This window comes from Bombyx mandarina, chromosome 08, assembly GCF_030267445.1.
Source record: "Bombyx mandarina strain Sakado chromosome 08, ASM3026744v2".
In the NCBI taxonomy this organism is placed as follows: domain Eukaryota; kingdom Metazoa; phylum Arthropoda; class Insecta; order Lepidoptera; family Bombycidae; genus Bombyx; species Bombyx mandarina.
The window spans coordinates 9,715,309-9,730,163 of record NC_143215.1 but is presented as its reverse complement, the minus strand read 5'-3'; the positions used below and the strand labels follow the sequence as shown (position 1 = coordinate 9,730,163).

Genomic DNA, 14,855 nt, shown 5'->3' with positions numbered 1-14,855 from the left:
TCTGAGGATACAATTAATCAGTCTTCCTTGCTAAGCGTCGTGGAGAAGAGAGCGCTCTTCATTCTCCGCATTAAGTAAGACGGATCACCTTACTCCCAGCCTGCTTCGGGTGGCGTTCTGGCTCATCAGAATTGTCAAGCTAATTTGCTTTCAACTACTGAATTGATTTAGCAATGGCGATGTCTGGGTCGTAAGGTCACGTCAGCCACAGAAAGAAAAAAATATCTCGATTACACAATTATTTTTAATATATCTTCTCTGTGCTTTTAGCCTTCACAATTTTCTAAATAAATGAAATGGAGCACTTAATTTAAACTACAATTTAAAATTGTGTAAATTCGGCCTAGCGCCGAAATTAGTAGCAACAATAAATAAAGAGATATTAAAATAAAAGAAAAATATGTTTGAGAAGTAATTTATTAAAAAAAGAATAAAATACATTAAGTATTCGAGACTGCAGAGGAACTATTCAGGAACAGCGAGGGTTTAAAATAAAACAAAACGAATTTTAGTCTTTTTTACTACTCTCTCCAAATAGATTCAAAACTATACTGTCTTTTAGTTATTATCAACTTAATTAAAAAATAAAATCAAATTATATAAGAAAAAAATTTAAACAGTAGTCATTTAATCTTGATGGTACAAACAGAGCTCAGATGCCAAAAGCTCGTCATCTCACGTTTACGGTTACGTTTATGAAGAGTTGTGCAACCGATCAGCCCACAGCATCAGTCTGATTGATAATGACCGTAACTCGGTTGCAAACTCATGACCGATCGATTGGCATTTGACGGAGCCTTTGTCGCGCCGGGTGGGTTTTTAAGTGACACAGTAACTATTGCGAAGCGAGCGCTATCACAGGTACTGCTTCACCATTCGAGTACTGAAGGCGATTTAAGGTTCTGGGTGGAAAGTGAGCTCAGTCTGAGAGTGGGCGAACAACAAGTTCAATTGCGAGTCCAATCCCACGTTGAAAACTTTCATTAGCCTGGCAGCGGCCTGACCTGGGTCCTTGCGTACAAGTGCTACGCCAGATACTTTCATCAGATGAACTTCGGAGTCCACAGATCCGCCGCCAGTTGTAGCCAATTTCACGTGGCAAGTAACGTCCACGTGAATGTATTTTTCTACCGCCTTCCCACGGGTCCCTGGAACGTCTACATACTCAGTCTTTTCCTCGACTTGAGGTAGGTCAGCTCGGAAAACACTGGCTTCACCCAAAAGACCCTGAAATTAACAGAACAAATTTTAATTGGTTTATTTGAAATTGCAACACTGTTACCTCTCAAGGTAAGCCGACAAACTATTATTGGCAGACGGCCAGAGAAATAAATCGTACGCATATGATCTATGCTTCTGCCAAAAGCTACTGTGCTGTTTGCCATAGACATAAATAAATTGCGGAGTAAACAATCCAAACAAAAATCATACGAGTTAGAATTATTCTTGCATTTAAATTGGACGGGGGCCAAAAAGCGGCGTCAGTCTGTAAATAAATATGAATAAGTAATCAGGTATTCCACCCACCCCATTTCCTGTAATACTGAATTTCATTCCTGGATGAATGGCGCGTGGTTCCATGCCTACACCTTCAGGATGCGAGTCGGACCAGAAATAGTTTTCAGGCGTGTTAAGCGAGTCAGGCTTAAAAGTGATGCGCTTGCCGTATCCCATTCCAATGGACTGCAACAGTAAGCTACGTCCTTCGAAAAGATGTCTTCGGCTACCCGCTGGCCTTACGCGATAGTGGAAGCCAGGAATGATACGAGGATCGACATATGTGCCTGTAAAGAAGAATAAAATAATGAATTGACTATGCGATGGTATACCACCAACCTGTCTCTTCCTACGGCTGTTATAAGAGATTTACTGGAGAACGAACATCAGCTTTATATTGTTGTTAGCGCATAATATCAATAGCTGTAATTTCAAACCATTCACTGATGACGGTTTGAAGGATGGAACAGCCGTCAAAGAATACAAACGAAACTTCAATTTAATGTATCAGGGTGTTTAGTGGTATTCACGTTATGTGGCTAGGTTTGATAACCACATAATACCAAAACAAAATAAGGTGATTTATGGGAAGAAATGAAAAGAAAAAACGCGGAATTACGTACCGATAACTGGAAGTTCGTATTTTTCGAGCCCTACGACGCAATACTGACAAGGAATGTCTTTAATATCAGCGCCATTTACGGTAACTCGTCTTGAAGACGACTGGATGCCGGGCTTTAGTTCGTAACCCTTTCGGAGTTGTTTGATCCCAATAGCTACATTCACAACACGGACGACAGCTGCATCACCACGACCCTTCTTCAGAATCCCAACACCAGTGACGGGCATCAATTTAATAGCGCCGTCGTTTTCATACCACTCGACTTTACATAGTGTATTAATTTTAACTTTCTTTTCAATCGAACCGTCTTCGTAGATCTTCTGGTCAAACTCGACTTGATTTTTCTAAGGAAAATGAAAAACGTTAAAACACAAAAACGACGAGTCAATTAATAAAATAGTGTTTTAAAATAAAAGGTAAATGGTAAATGATAAATGGTAAATGATAAAAGGTAAATGATAAATGGTAAATGGTAAAAGGTAGATGATTTAAGGTTAGATTTAGTAGTCGTCGTGGCCTAACGGATAAGACGTCCGGTGCATTCGTGTTGAGCGATGCACCGGTGTTCGAATCCCGCAGGCGGGTACCAATTTTTCAAATGAAATACGTACTCAACAAATGTTCACGATTGACTTCCACGGTGAAGGAATAACATCGTGTAATAAAAAGGAAACCCGCAAAATTATAATTTGCGTAATTACTGGTGGTAGGACCTCTTGTGAGTCCGCGCGGGTGGGTACCACCACCCTGCCTATTTCTGCCGTGAAGCAGTAATGCGTTTCGGTTTGAAGGGTGGGGCAGCCGTCGTTACTATACTTGAGACCTTAGAACTTGTATCTCAAGGTGGGTGGCGCATTTACGTTGTGGATGTCTATGGGCTCCAGTAACCACTTAACATCAGGTGGGCTGTGAGCTCGTCCACCCATTTTAATTAAAAAAAAAAAAAAAAAAAAAAAAGGTAAATGATTTAAGTTTAATTATTTACCTGTTGCTCCACTACTTCCAAAATGCCTTGCGGCTCATGATTGGCATCGTAAATCGTGAATTTATCACCAACCGAAACCGCCTCTATCTCAAATACGAATCCTTCTGGTCTTGAGTCGGTCCAGAAGTAATTGGTGTTTTCATTGAGCGTCGAGTTGTGGGGTTCAAATGTAAGTCTGCGAGCAAATCCACGTCCTATCGACTGCAGAGTCAAGGCTTTACCTCCGAACAAGTATCTTGGCTTCACTGACAGTGGGGGCGCATCCAAAGCCTGAAATATTGGTTCTAATAAAATGAACAGTTCCTACTGAACTCTAATTTTCTTGATATATTTATTTAACTATTCAAATGAAGAACATAATATTTTGGAAGATGGACGTTTCAATGTCAATTTTTCTAACAATTAAGATAATATTTTGAAATTTTAATAACAACCATAATATATCTATTTTATATGACATTTTCGTTTAAATATTATACAATTGGTATTTAATTTTTAACAGAATAACGTATCACTATGATTATTTTTTTGAGATTTAATTCTGAATATCCCTTTTTAATAGGTTTTGAGCGTGCGCTGTTGATAAGAAATTAGTATGTGAACAGGTTGTGACTGAATCGAAAGATCGTATTTCCCTGATTTCATGCTCAACAAGCACAATGATAGTAAAAATAATCATAGCCCCAATGAGTTTCAAGAAAAATCAAACATGATAAATGGCATAAATGGCCTTATGAATGATACTATGGTTTACCTATTATGGACACAATATGCTGGCATCCACTGTGTCACTTTCGACCTGTCGGGTCACCGCGTGGTTTCTTGATTTTGTATGAACGCCGCTCTGGGCGAAGGTCTGAAAAACTGGACGATCCACATACCATCGCCTACAACGGCTAGCACAGAACCAGGCGACTAAACAGCAAGTCAACAGTGTTGAACGTTGATGATATTTTCATTCTGGAAATGTCAGCAACGGACACCGCTACCTACTGAGCTAACACCGGACTAACTAATGCAACCGAATCGTTCTGGACCACTGAAATCGACCAGCTGACGATGAAATACCGAATTTAAATTGAAACTGCGGTAAACTATCTCATAGTTTTAAGATTCAACAGTAGCTTTTAACAGCATCGCGTGAGGATGTCATTACATTTTATGTTTTGTTAAATCTCTCTTTAAATACTTTACTATGTTTTAAATCCAATGATTTTGAACAATTAGATGTTAAATACGATATTATAGAATAACAATTCTGACAATTGGTTTTTTATCATTAAAGTAGGAAAACAATATTGCTGGACATAAATTAAAAATACCTATAATATACCTAACAAAATTATGACAGCCTCATCAAAACAACGCGTGCATTACCAATTTATTTCGAAAACAACTACATCCGTTTCATTAAAAATAATTTTTAAAATTCATTAATATCGGTTGTGATTACAAAATGGAACGTCACGATAATTCTTTTTTTTTTTTATCACAACAAAAACTTGTAAATGGCAATGATTGACAATAAAATGTGTAGTTCATGTAATTACCAGAATTATTCGTTACGTCCACCAACATTTTTGTAAGACAAGAAATCACTCACCATCCTCTTGATTCTGAAAAGGATTTTAACCTTGCAAAAACGTTCTGAACTAACCACAACCGATCTTTTTTCCGATCCGTTTTAAATTATTCAATGACATATATAATAAAAAAAAACACTCTGTACATGGTAATGCGAGGTGATTTTGATGACCACGATTTTGTTAAAAGCTATCGTCTTAAAATCCCAATACAACCAATATAGTAAGCACATCGTCCATTTAAGCGCGGTCGTTTCTTTTGCAGTCCAGGTTTTAATCATTTTGCCAGTTTTTTTAAAATGCGTATTGGATCTTCGAGGTTTTCCCGTTTTTACCGTGAAGCCTTAGAAATGATGCGCAAGCATTTTACATCATACACTTATCGGTGATTAAGCTCACATTACACTTAATTGATGAGGAATTGTCAGGAACTATAATTAAAAAAATATGTACCTATATATGTAAAAAAAACAATTGAAATGTGGAAGATTGCGTGTACAGTACAGTGCAATCATCAACACTTCTTCGAACCTTTTAAACAAAACCAGACATTTCCTCATAAGTGAAAAGTTATGATACATAATTGCGACCGTTGAAAGAATAAAATTCAATTACTCGTCTCACCTGCATTGGTCTAACTTTGTATCTGAAGCCGGTTCGGACACGGGGGTCGATGTACACCCCAATAACCGGCATCTGATGGAGCGCTGGCTGAGGCACTTTGTAAACGGCGGGCACATCTCCCAGAGCACCTGCGTCCAGTAATACTTCTTTTTTCCGATCACTAACGGTCCAGAAGTTTTTGCTAACCTCAATTGGCTCCTACAATGAATATTCCCGGATTTTATTAATAGGTACATCTGTTTCAGGGAGCTCATTAATTACACGCACCGAATCATCCTCGAAAATTCCTAAGATATTTTCGAGTTTTTGCTGATCAATTTGGTCGTAAGTCGGTTTCACTTCCAACATTTTTCTTTTATGGTCAATTTGAATGAGTAAAATGAGACTGCATCAAAAGCAGGAACGCGAAAGAATAATGGAAGTATCAATCGAAATCTTTGTGTGATGTAAAATTGGCAGATGTTCATTGATCCATGTGATGTTGTATGTTTTGCCAAAAAAAAAACTGTGATGCAGTATTACGCTAGTTTAATAACAACATTCTCATTATTATTATTAATATATTAACTTCGTATGTGAACGATAAACGAAGTATCAATGAATGTAAATCTTAAGTTTTGCGAGAATTATATTCTGTTACTTTACAGTTTGATAAAAAATAACGAAATTTCTTTTCATTATTGAACACATGGTGCTCGAGAATATATTTTTGTCGATCAACAAAACCGGCTGCGCAAAACGCTGTCAGAGCGCGTTGATTTGTTAGTTGCGCGTCTGTGGAGTACAAAGTCCGTCAACAAGATTTACAACAAGCTATTTATAAAAAAAATTTATTCGATCTATTTTCGTCGTTCGCGGCTCACAAAGTCGCGTGAACAGAATTCGGGATCTGTTCCCGATTTTAAAGGCGCGTTAAATCCTCGCGAGAGGCTAGCTAGAGTTCTACTGAAAACGTTTATGTCGCGGCAATACAATTACCCGAATCCATAAAACGTACCACGTTATTGACCTCAAATCTATCAATTACTGAAGCGTATGAAATGCGTAATCATTTGAAGACAACAAAATGTAATAGTATACACGTACATACATTTCGTACTTCAAAGACTTATCAGTTATCATATCGGTTATGACTACGTATTATTTGTTGTCTAGACTCTGGGGGACAGTCTTATGACGTGTATCGTCGTTATCATAATTAGCAACGTCGAGGGTGTGACACATTTATTTTCAGTATAAGCAGGCTTAGAAATTCATTTCAAACAAACATATTTTAAAGGTTTGCCAAAAGTACTACATAAATAATTACTTTTTAAAGACTGACGTATATTTATTGGGCTGCATTTCTGCTATGTTTACCCACTAATTGGGTATTAAGTAATTTATTTATTTATTTTTTATTGCTTACATGTGTGGATGAGCTCACAGCCCACCTGGTGTTAAGTAGTTACTGGAGCCCATCGACATCTATAACGTAAATGCGCCACCCACCTTGAGATATATGTTCTAAGATCTCAGTATAGTTACAACGGCTGCCCCACCCTTCAAACCGAAATGCTTCACGGCAGAAATAGGCATTAAACCATTCGCTTACATCGGGCTTTCAAAAGTCATATATTATTATATTAGTATATATTATTATATTAGTATACTTACAGGGACCTCCAGTTCAGGGAAGGCCTCTTCTCCGTCGCTTTCATAGTCACTCGTTGCTGACACAAGCGCTTTAGGAGCAACTTCGAATTCCTGTGTACAAAGAATTATAATATATTTATGAATTCAAAAACAAAAGAGTATAAAGATATAAAATGGGAGTCTAGGATACGTCATTATTCTTATGAGCAGAAACGCACACACAAAAGTGTTTACCGTTTTATCGCATCATTAAATGATTTAATCAAGCATTTCCTAACACTCTACTCGTATCTCCTTAAGAAGCTCAGATTTTAAAGATAAAAAAGGATCTCATCGACATGAACTGAAAATGCAATCTCAATATTACCTTGACTCAGTTCAGAAGAAAATTTATTGCAATGATAAGAGATGTGTGTCACAGTGAATAATCCTTGACACGCTGTAACATTCACAGATAGCTCTCTATTCACTTATTATTTATTAATTTTAGAAGATCTTACGCTAAGCTAAACTGTTCGAGTTTATTTAGTGTATACAAGTAAACGCCCCGACCAGTGCTACTAGCTAGTGCTAGCTACATTATTTCATTAAATTGTCTGTCGTGGCCACATCGTATCTTCAATTATATTATATTATCCTTTCCAAATTGTTCTGATATACGAAGTATTGTCTCGAATGAATGACATCCTTGTTATTGGTATATAGAATCGTAGTTATTTATACCGCAAAGCACTTGTCAGTTTCTGTCTGAAGTTTACAAAATAATCTCATGTTTAATCTACTTGTATTGTACACGGCCCATTGTTTTTTTTTAGGAAAGAAGTATGTGTGTGTAAGTGCCCCGGAGGGCTTTCCAGTTTCAAAAGGACAGGTGGGCGACCATGAGCTCAGCTAGAAACACTGCCCATTTTACTTTCGTATTAAATTTTTTGTAAATGTTTCCATTTTATATCGGTACACAATAAAGCATATTCTACTCTACTCTACTTTGTGATGTCTATGGGCTCCTGTAACCATTTAACACCAGATGAAATGGAAACTCATCGATGCATGTAATGCAAATAAATCTAACTTTTCCAGTACATTGAATGATCAACGACTCAAGGATACTTTTTGCCTGAGCAGTTTTTACGTTGCTATTTATATTTGGAGGCCATACAACGGAATACACAAGTAAAAAGGTCAGTCGTTAAAGGTAAACATCATGGTGTAGAACCTTGGATTTACTTTATACTTTAATATTGATTACAAAGTTTAAAACCAGTCTGAACAATACCGTAATCCTTTATATAATACAAGTACCAATTATGTCATATTGTAAATAAAATGTAAATTTGATTTCGCTGTTCAACAACAAAATTAATATGGTATGTTTGTTTATTTATAATTCTATTATATTTATTTGCATTTAAATGTAACAAATTCATAAATTAAGCGGATTAATCATGTACAGTGACCTGCAAAAAAGCATGGATACCACAGTAAATAGTTGTACCTTCAATCAACGCCATCTAACGGCTATAGTAGCTACATGGTATCTACCTTACTATCCTACTAGATGGCATCTGCTGCTTTAGAATTGCAATTAAAATCGTATTGAGAATCTATTCAATTAATCAACATCAATTTTGATAAAGATCAATGGTAGATGTTATATATTATGTATTATGTTATTATAGACTATTACAAATATCAATATTTGTAACTTCCATTATGCCAATGGTATTTTTTAAATATTATAATTGTTCAGATGAAAAATATCTTCTGTGGAGAATTATAAATAGCTGTTTAGAATGAAACTGGGCTTCCAAAAAATATGCTATTCGATATATGCCGGATTACCAATGATATCTAGTTTATTATTATTAGCTACGTTTCAAGTTCATAAGATAATCGACCTTAAGGTATTTATATATGCTGTTCTACAGCTGACGTTACATTGAACCCAAATCCAATTTATTAAAGCACATTATTTCAAAATAAAAATATATATTTTAATATGATTAAGTAACGATACATTTAAAAAAAAAAACCTACAAAATTTAAAATTTTTTAACAAATGTCAATAACCACATCAGGAAACCAAGATAAGGTCACTCGTAAAGCCATTTCGAATAAGAAACAGTTCCTATAATTTTATGACTAAAATTAAAATTGAGATACAGAAACGCAAAATTAACATCCGGTATTGTATAACAGACAGGCGCATGTATTTTTTTATGTTTTTTATTGCATAGATTTCTCAACGAGCTTACGACCCACTTGCTCTTAAGTGGTTAATCCCAATATAATTAATTATAATTTTTAATCGATTTTATTCCTTGAACGTGAAAATCATTCGTAATAATGTAGGTACGTTTTCCTCAGAAAGATTAATTAATAGCCGTCTGCGGAATTTGAATACTGGCACAGTAACATGGCTTGATAAGAGTACACCAGTTTTAACCTTCAAGCCTTAACGAGAAGCTTACAGAATCGTTACATTACTTTTGCACAGCCCCACAACCTGCAATATCTTATTTTCTTCTAAATCAAACGTGCGAAAGCGGCAAGGAAACATTTCATGAACATTAAAGCTTTCTACATAAATCGACGCGAAATCCTATCTCTCCAAACGTCATTTATATTGAAGCCCGGGGGTGTGTAGCATATTTGCGACGTATTAATACGCCAAAGCAACGTGGGCGAGGATTACAAAAATAGAAGACCGGGTGAGGTATAATACAATGTAGTTATGAATTGAATATACCTACATAAATGTACGTTTTTCTTTGCTTTTTTAGGTTTTTTTTTTTTTTTTGCTTAGCGTTATTACGTTATTAATAGGTTCAATTTAACGTTCACATGGAATAATATGGATCTATCATTTCTTCGTAACGTGATTCTGTAGATAAAAGTTCTTTAAAAACACACTGGTATGTCTGTACGGTATATGGTCTGAGATTTTCGTAAATCTTACCTGTGCTGGAGGAAAGTTTTCAACGAATGCTGGTTCCACATCGATGGCAGTGGATGTCCCCGCGAGTCGGGCACGGGTAAGGTTCCAAAGGCGTTGGAGGGCCAAAGGAGTCTCTTCGCGTTGCATTTCCATGGCTGAGTTAGCGAGCATCTTCCCTTAGAAAGCTAAGGACAATTACAGAAGAACTAATTAATAATTATACAAGTGAACATAATGATATGATATTTATTAATTAAAATGATTTCATTAAAACAAGCTTCTATGGTCCAATTTACTCACAATGTTAGTCATAGAGGTTTTTTGAAACGTTAGCATGTCTAAAATTCATTATTTTTTTATGAAAATCAAAGCTGGATTGAACTACGAAAATCTTCTATTTAAAATTGCTAAGAATCCTGAAATATAATGAAAACAGCGGAGTTTGTTCCTCAATATTTAGAATACCAGTTTAAAAAGTAATTCAATAAGGAATAATTTAAATTAAATTAAAAACGAGACTGAAATAACCGATAACACATACTGTTTGGCAATAAAATTTATCTAGAATTTAAAATGTAAATTCTAAAACTCAATTAGAATTTACAATACTAAACTTGCAACCGATGTTAAAGTTGTTTAATTTAAGCTTCTGGGAACTCATTTTTGATAGTATTTATTTTGTGAATGTGAAAGTTTGGATGTTTGTTCTCAATCACCCAAAAATGACTTAACCGATTTGAATGGTATTTCACACACAAATAAATAAATTTTAACCTCGATTAACAAATAGAATATTTTTATCATGGTTGATTCCATAAAGCGGGCAATGTCGGGTTTATTTGTTAAAATAAATACGACAAATCGATTCGTAAATTATTAACAAAAGAGCAATACAAGAAATTATCTATCTCGTTAATTCTGAATATGAAGCTTCTTCGATTCAAAGCCAATGTTTGATTACACATAAAATCGTTGAATCATAAATGTATATGAATATATTTCTGGTTAAGATTGATATCTCTGTGTAAAAATATTTGATATCCGGGTGATGATGATGACAAAACTTAAGGTCTATCTATAATCGACCATATTGGAGCATATTCACTGATATCTTTAGATTTCCTTCATTTGATGTATTATTTCGTCTTATTTTGCTGTAATTTTTTCTGATAAGGTTGGAGAAAAACTTTAATATATTTAAACACTATGTCCCGTCAGTACCTACTAATAAAGAAAAATTGATTGAAAGATAGAAGAGAAAAAGTGAGAGAAAAAGTAAGAAGAGAAAACTATTTTCTTCATAAAAAAAAGCGTAATCTATCTAAGGGGAGTTCCCATTGCAAGTTTCTTGTTATTATTTAACAATAATTAATAAAATCTACTATACCTATGCACTTTAAGGAGATAGAACTGAATTATTACAAAGATCAGAAACTAGGCACTTTAGAAGACTTATTGCGTTAAATAACGAATAACTAAAGAGCTATGGAAACTAACATAGGGCCTATTAATAAGTTCATTGAATTTTAAAATTACTGAATATCATCACACGATATGTCATAACCAATTCTTTTGTAACGTTCGTGTTCGAGTCGACATCGGAACATGCACTTGCAGCAACTTGGCTGTGTCGACACAATTGACTTTATGCGTATGAAACATCATTATTATTCGTTTTTAATGCGATGAATACATTATTACAGAAAAATTAAACTCTTGTAGCGTTCATTGTTTTCTACATGACGCTCTTAACAACAACATCGAGGGCCGACATACATAAATATAAAATCGGCAAAAAGAACATCTTTGAATATTTCGTGTTAATTCAGCCAAAAATCCTTGAAGATAAATTAGAATAATAATAGCATTTACTAGGTACTCGTTTAAATGAAATAGAAAAACACGTTTTTGGCGTAAGTAATTAAAAATCGGAAACATGCCTACTTAAAAAAATACTAGGTAGATGATGACCGAGCTTTGCTCGTTTTTTTTTTCCTGAAAAAAACGCCATCTTGTTGTGTCATTAAAGCGGTTAGTTGCCCTCAATTAAGAAAAATAGTATTATTATTCGCCAATAGATGTCGGGAAGAGTTGATTATTGAAAACACGAATAAAACAACATTTTCTGAAAATAAATCGTAGCTAGATCGATTTATCGCCCCCGAAATCCCCTGTGTACTAAATTTGATGAAAATAGTTGGAGCCGTTTCCGAGATTCAGATTATATATATATTAATATACAAGAATTTCTCGTTTAAAGGTATAAGATTTGTATGTAAGACATAAATACTTGCGTACAAAATAAACGTCTCTCAAATTCGTGACGTCACATATGAGATACGACTATTTGCACAACTGAAAAGTTTATGAGTTTGGAGGACAATCAGTGACGAATTAAATACAGAGTAGACTGTGGAAAATTCCATTCAATGAAAGGAGTTTCCTTGTATATACTACAATATAATGAAAGCTATAGAATAGATCATTACAAAAGGTAATGATTTCCGAGAATAAATAGCATTGTCCACAATTCCAATGTAACGTTATACAGGTAAAGGGACATCGAAGGTAAATTATAGCAGGTAGGTAGACGAGGATAAATTAAAAAAAAAAACTCGTTATGAGACTGTTCTTTTCTTCCGCGTGTTATATTTAACAGAAGTTCTATAAAATTATAAAGTCATATACCTAATACGCAAGCAAATTTAAATCTTGTTCAAATTTTACTGGTTTTTACTGTAGCAGTCGGATAAAAACCTTGATTAAAACAGCTGCTATAAAATGTTGCGAAAGTTTCGATTTACTCTGTCAATAAGACGGCTCTTTACTTTGTTGATGTTTTCGTGCGCTTGCAAACAAAAAATCAGACCAGAATAGAAAGTAATTTGTTTAGGTTGATTTAGATAAGCCGAAACGCCACGAGTCGAGAGAGAAAGCGCTCGGAAATGCAGGTAGGAGTCGGCCATTTGCTGCTGCGTGCCCCCACTGTCCCCACTATACCGTTACTTCACATAGAAATAGAATATTCTAGAACTTACTTCCACAGTTACCAAAGAAATTATAATCTAATGCAAGAGTCGATGTATGTTTATTATACCGCTAACTCACCTTGGTATGATAAAATTTTAAAACGGCTCCGGTTTGTACGGATCTTCCGAACAGTGGACTCCACGAATCTACAATACAATAAAATCACAGAGTAAGTGAACTCGTCGCAAGTCGCAAGGCTAGTGAACCGTACAGAAGCGCAGCTTGAATACCACTGAGGGTGGACTCGCTCGATGAAGGTATTTAAAACTTCAGTCAGACGCTCCCCAGTCGCAATCGTTCTCTGAGGAAGAGGATGACGATATGAGGTCGAAGCGAGATAGGTAGACTAGCACGCGGTCGCCGCGTGGTCCGCTAGACGGTTACTCACACATCGACAGACGGTTACGCATGCGCTATCGATACACGGACGGAATACGTCGAGGTCGACGTCACTGGCCCCATTTCAGAATCAAAGTGCACATATGGCTGTGATGAGGGCGTGCACCAGATACACCTCCATGACTAGGATGAACCTAAAAAAAGAATCCCCTTCAACCTCTTACAATTTTTAAGCACGATCGTGAAAAGCCAGAAATGAAAATGAAATTTACTACAACACTAAAGCACTTTTATTATTTCACTGTTGCAGAACTTGCTTAAAGGTTATAGAGTAAGGAAACTAGTAGCTTAAGTTTAGTCCTACCATTAATTTGAAGATACTGGCGGACTTGTGACTGCGGTATCAGCTGCAGATATTACTTTCCCATTATCCTTCCAAAGTTCCTTATTTCATAATTAAATATCCCCATAATTATTTTCTTGATTACTAATTGTAGCACATTTTGAGGGACAGCTCTCGTTGGCACCATCTTCTTGCCTATTTCGATCTTTACTATTGCCTTAATAGACAAACTAGTGTATCTATCTGATGGTGAATGGTCACCGATGCTCATGACATTAACAAAACCAGGGCAATAGCAGGCCGCTATCTACTGCTTGAATACCGTCATCCACCATTCGATATTATGCGGTAGCCTTTTAATATCGAACCGGAAATTCGATTGCTTATCTGAATTCCGACAAACCAAAAAAAGTACTGTTTTCATGCAATTTCACCGTAAATTTCGCATTACAACAACGCAGTAAAACAGTTTTGACTTAGTTTGTAAACAACTATTTGAAAGTCGATCACGCTATTTATAAAAAGGCCACGTCTGTACATTATTAATAAGCGTTTCTATTACAAATCAATAAATGTCGTTGACAAGAACCATATCGGAAATAGCTCTCAAGGGCGCGAAAACACAGATCGCAAATGACCCGTATTTTCATTTCAACTCAAATGATAGCCGGTTTATGGCTTTATGGGTTATGGCTTTAACTTATCCAACACAACCTTTTATTTAATTTGAAATAGCTCAAACCGCGATATGGATCGGTTAACAAAAAAGCTTTCTCATGAATATGAAATAAATAAATAAAACGGGAAACTATCAGACTTTAATCAGATACCAAATCATGGCAACCCAGAAACACTACTCACAATCTCTTCACTATGATCGTTATCGCTAAAACAAAGAGAAGATAGTACATTCGTGATTAAAACCGTTTATTCGGTAGCAAACTTTCCATTCAAAAAGAATTTTAAGATCCGAGTAAATATTTTAAAAGCCTAAAATGATGTTGCAGAATCACCACAGATCACCTATTGACGTCAGATCTATAATTTTTAGCACAGAATCAGCGAAAGGTGATTTTAATTCGAGGCTGAGGACCTTTTTTTTTTTAACGCTGGGGAATCCATTTACGGATACCCGGTCGAGGCTGAGGACCTAAATGTTAAAACCATGGAAATTAAGTACCTTTAGTATAGAAATATTCTAATTTTAACTTTTTATTAGTTTTTTATTAGTCATCGTGGCCTAATGGTGTAATTGAAAC

At 35.5% G+C, this 14,855-nt stretch overlaps 1 protein-coding gene across 1 annotated transcript; it reads right to left on the bottom strand.

Annotated features, from left to right (window-relative positions):
- Positions 1–401: 401 nt before the first annotated feature.
- LOC114249883 (uncharacterized) lies at positions 402–13,171 on the bottom strand. The gene is made up of 8 exons (XM_028183574.2): positions 12,993–13,171; positions 9,906–10,069; positions 6,968–7,057; positions 5,312–5,509; positions 3,105–3,374; positions 2,121–2,463; positions 1,528–1,784; positions 402–1,227 (listed from the first exon to the last, which is right to left on the bottom strand). The coding sequence occupies exons 2-8, from the start codon at positions 10,053–10,055 to the stop codon at positions 895–897; spliced, it is 1,641 nt and encodes a 546-aa protein (XP_028039375.2). The 5' UTR covers positions 10,056–10,069; positions 12,993–13,171; the 3' UTR covers positions 402–894.
- Between the last annotated feature and the right edge of the window lie 1,684 nt (positions 13,172–14,855).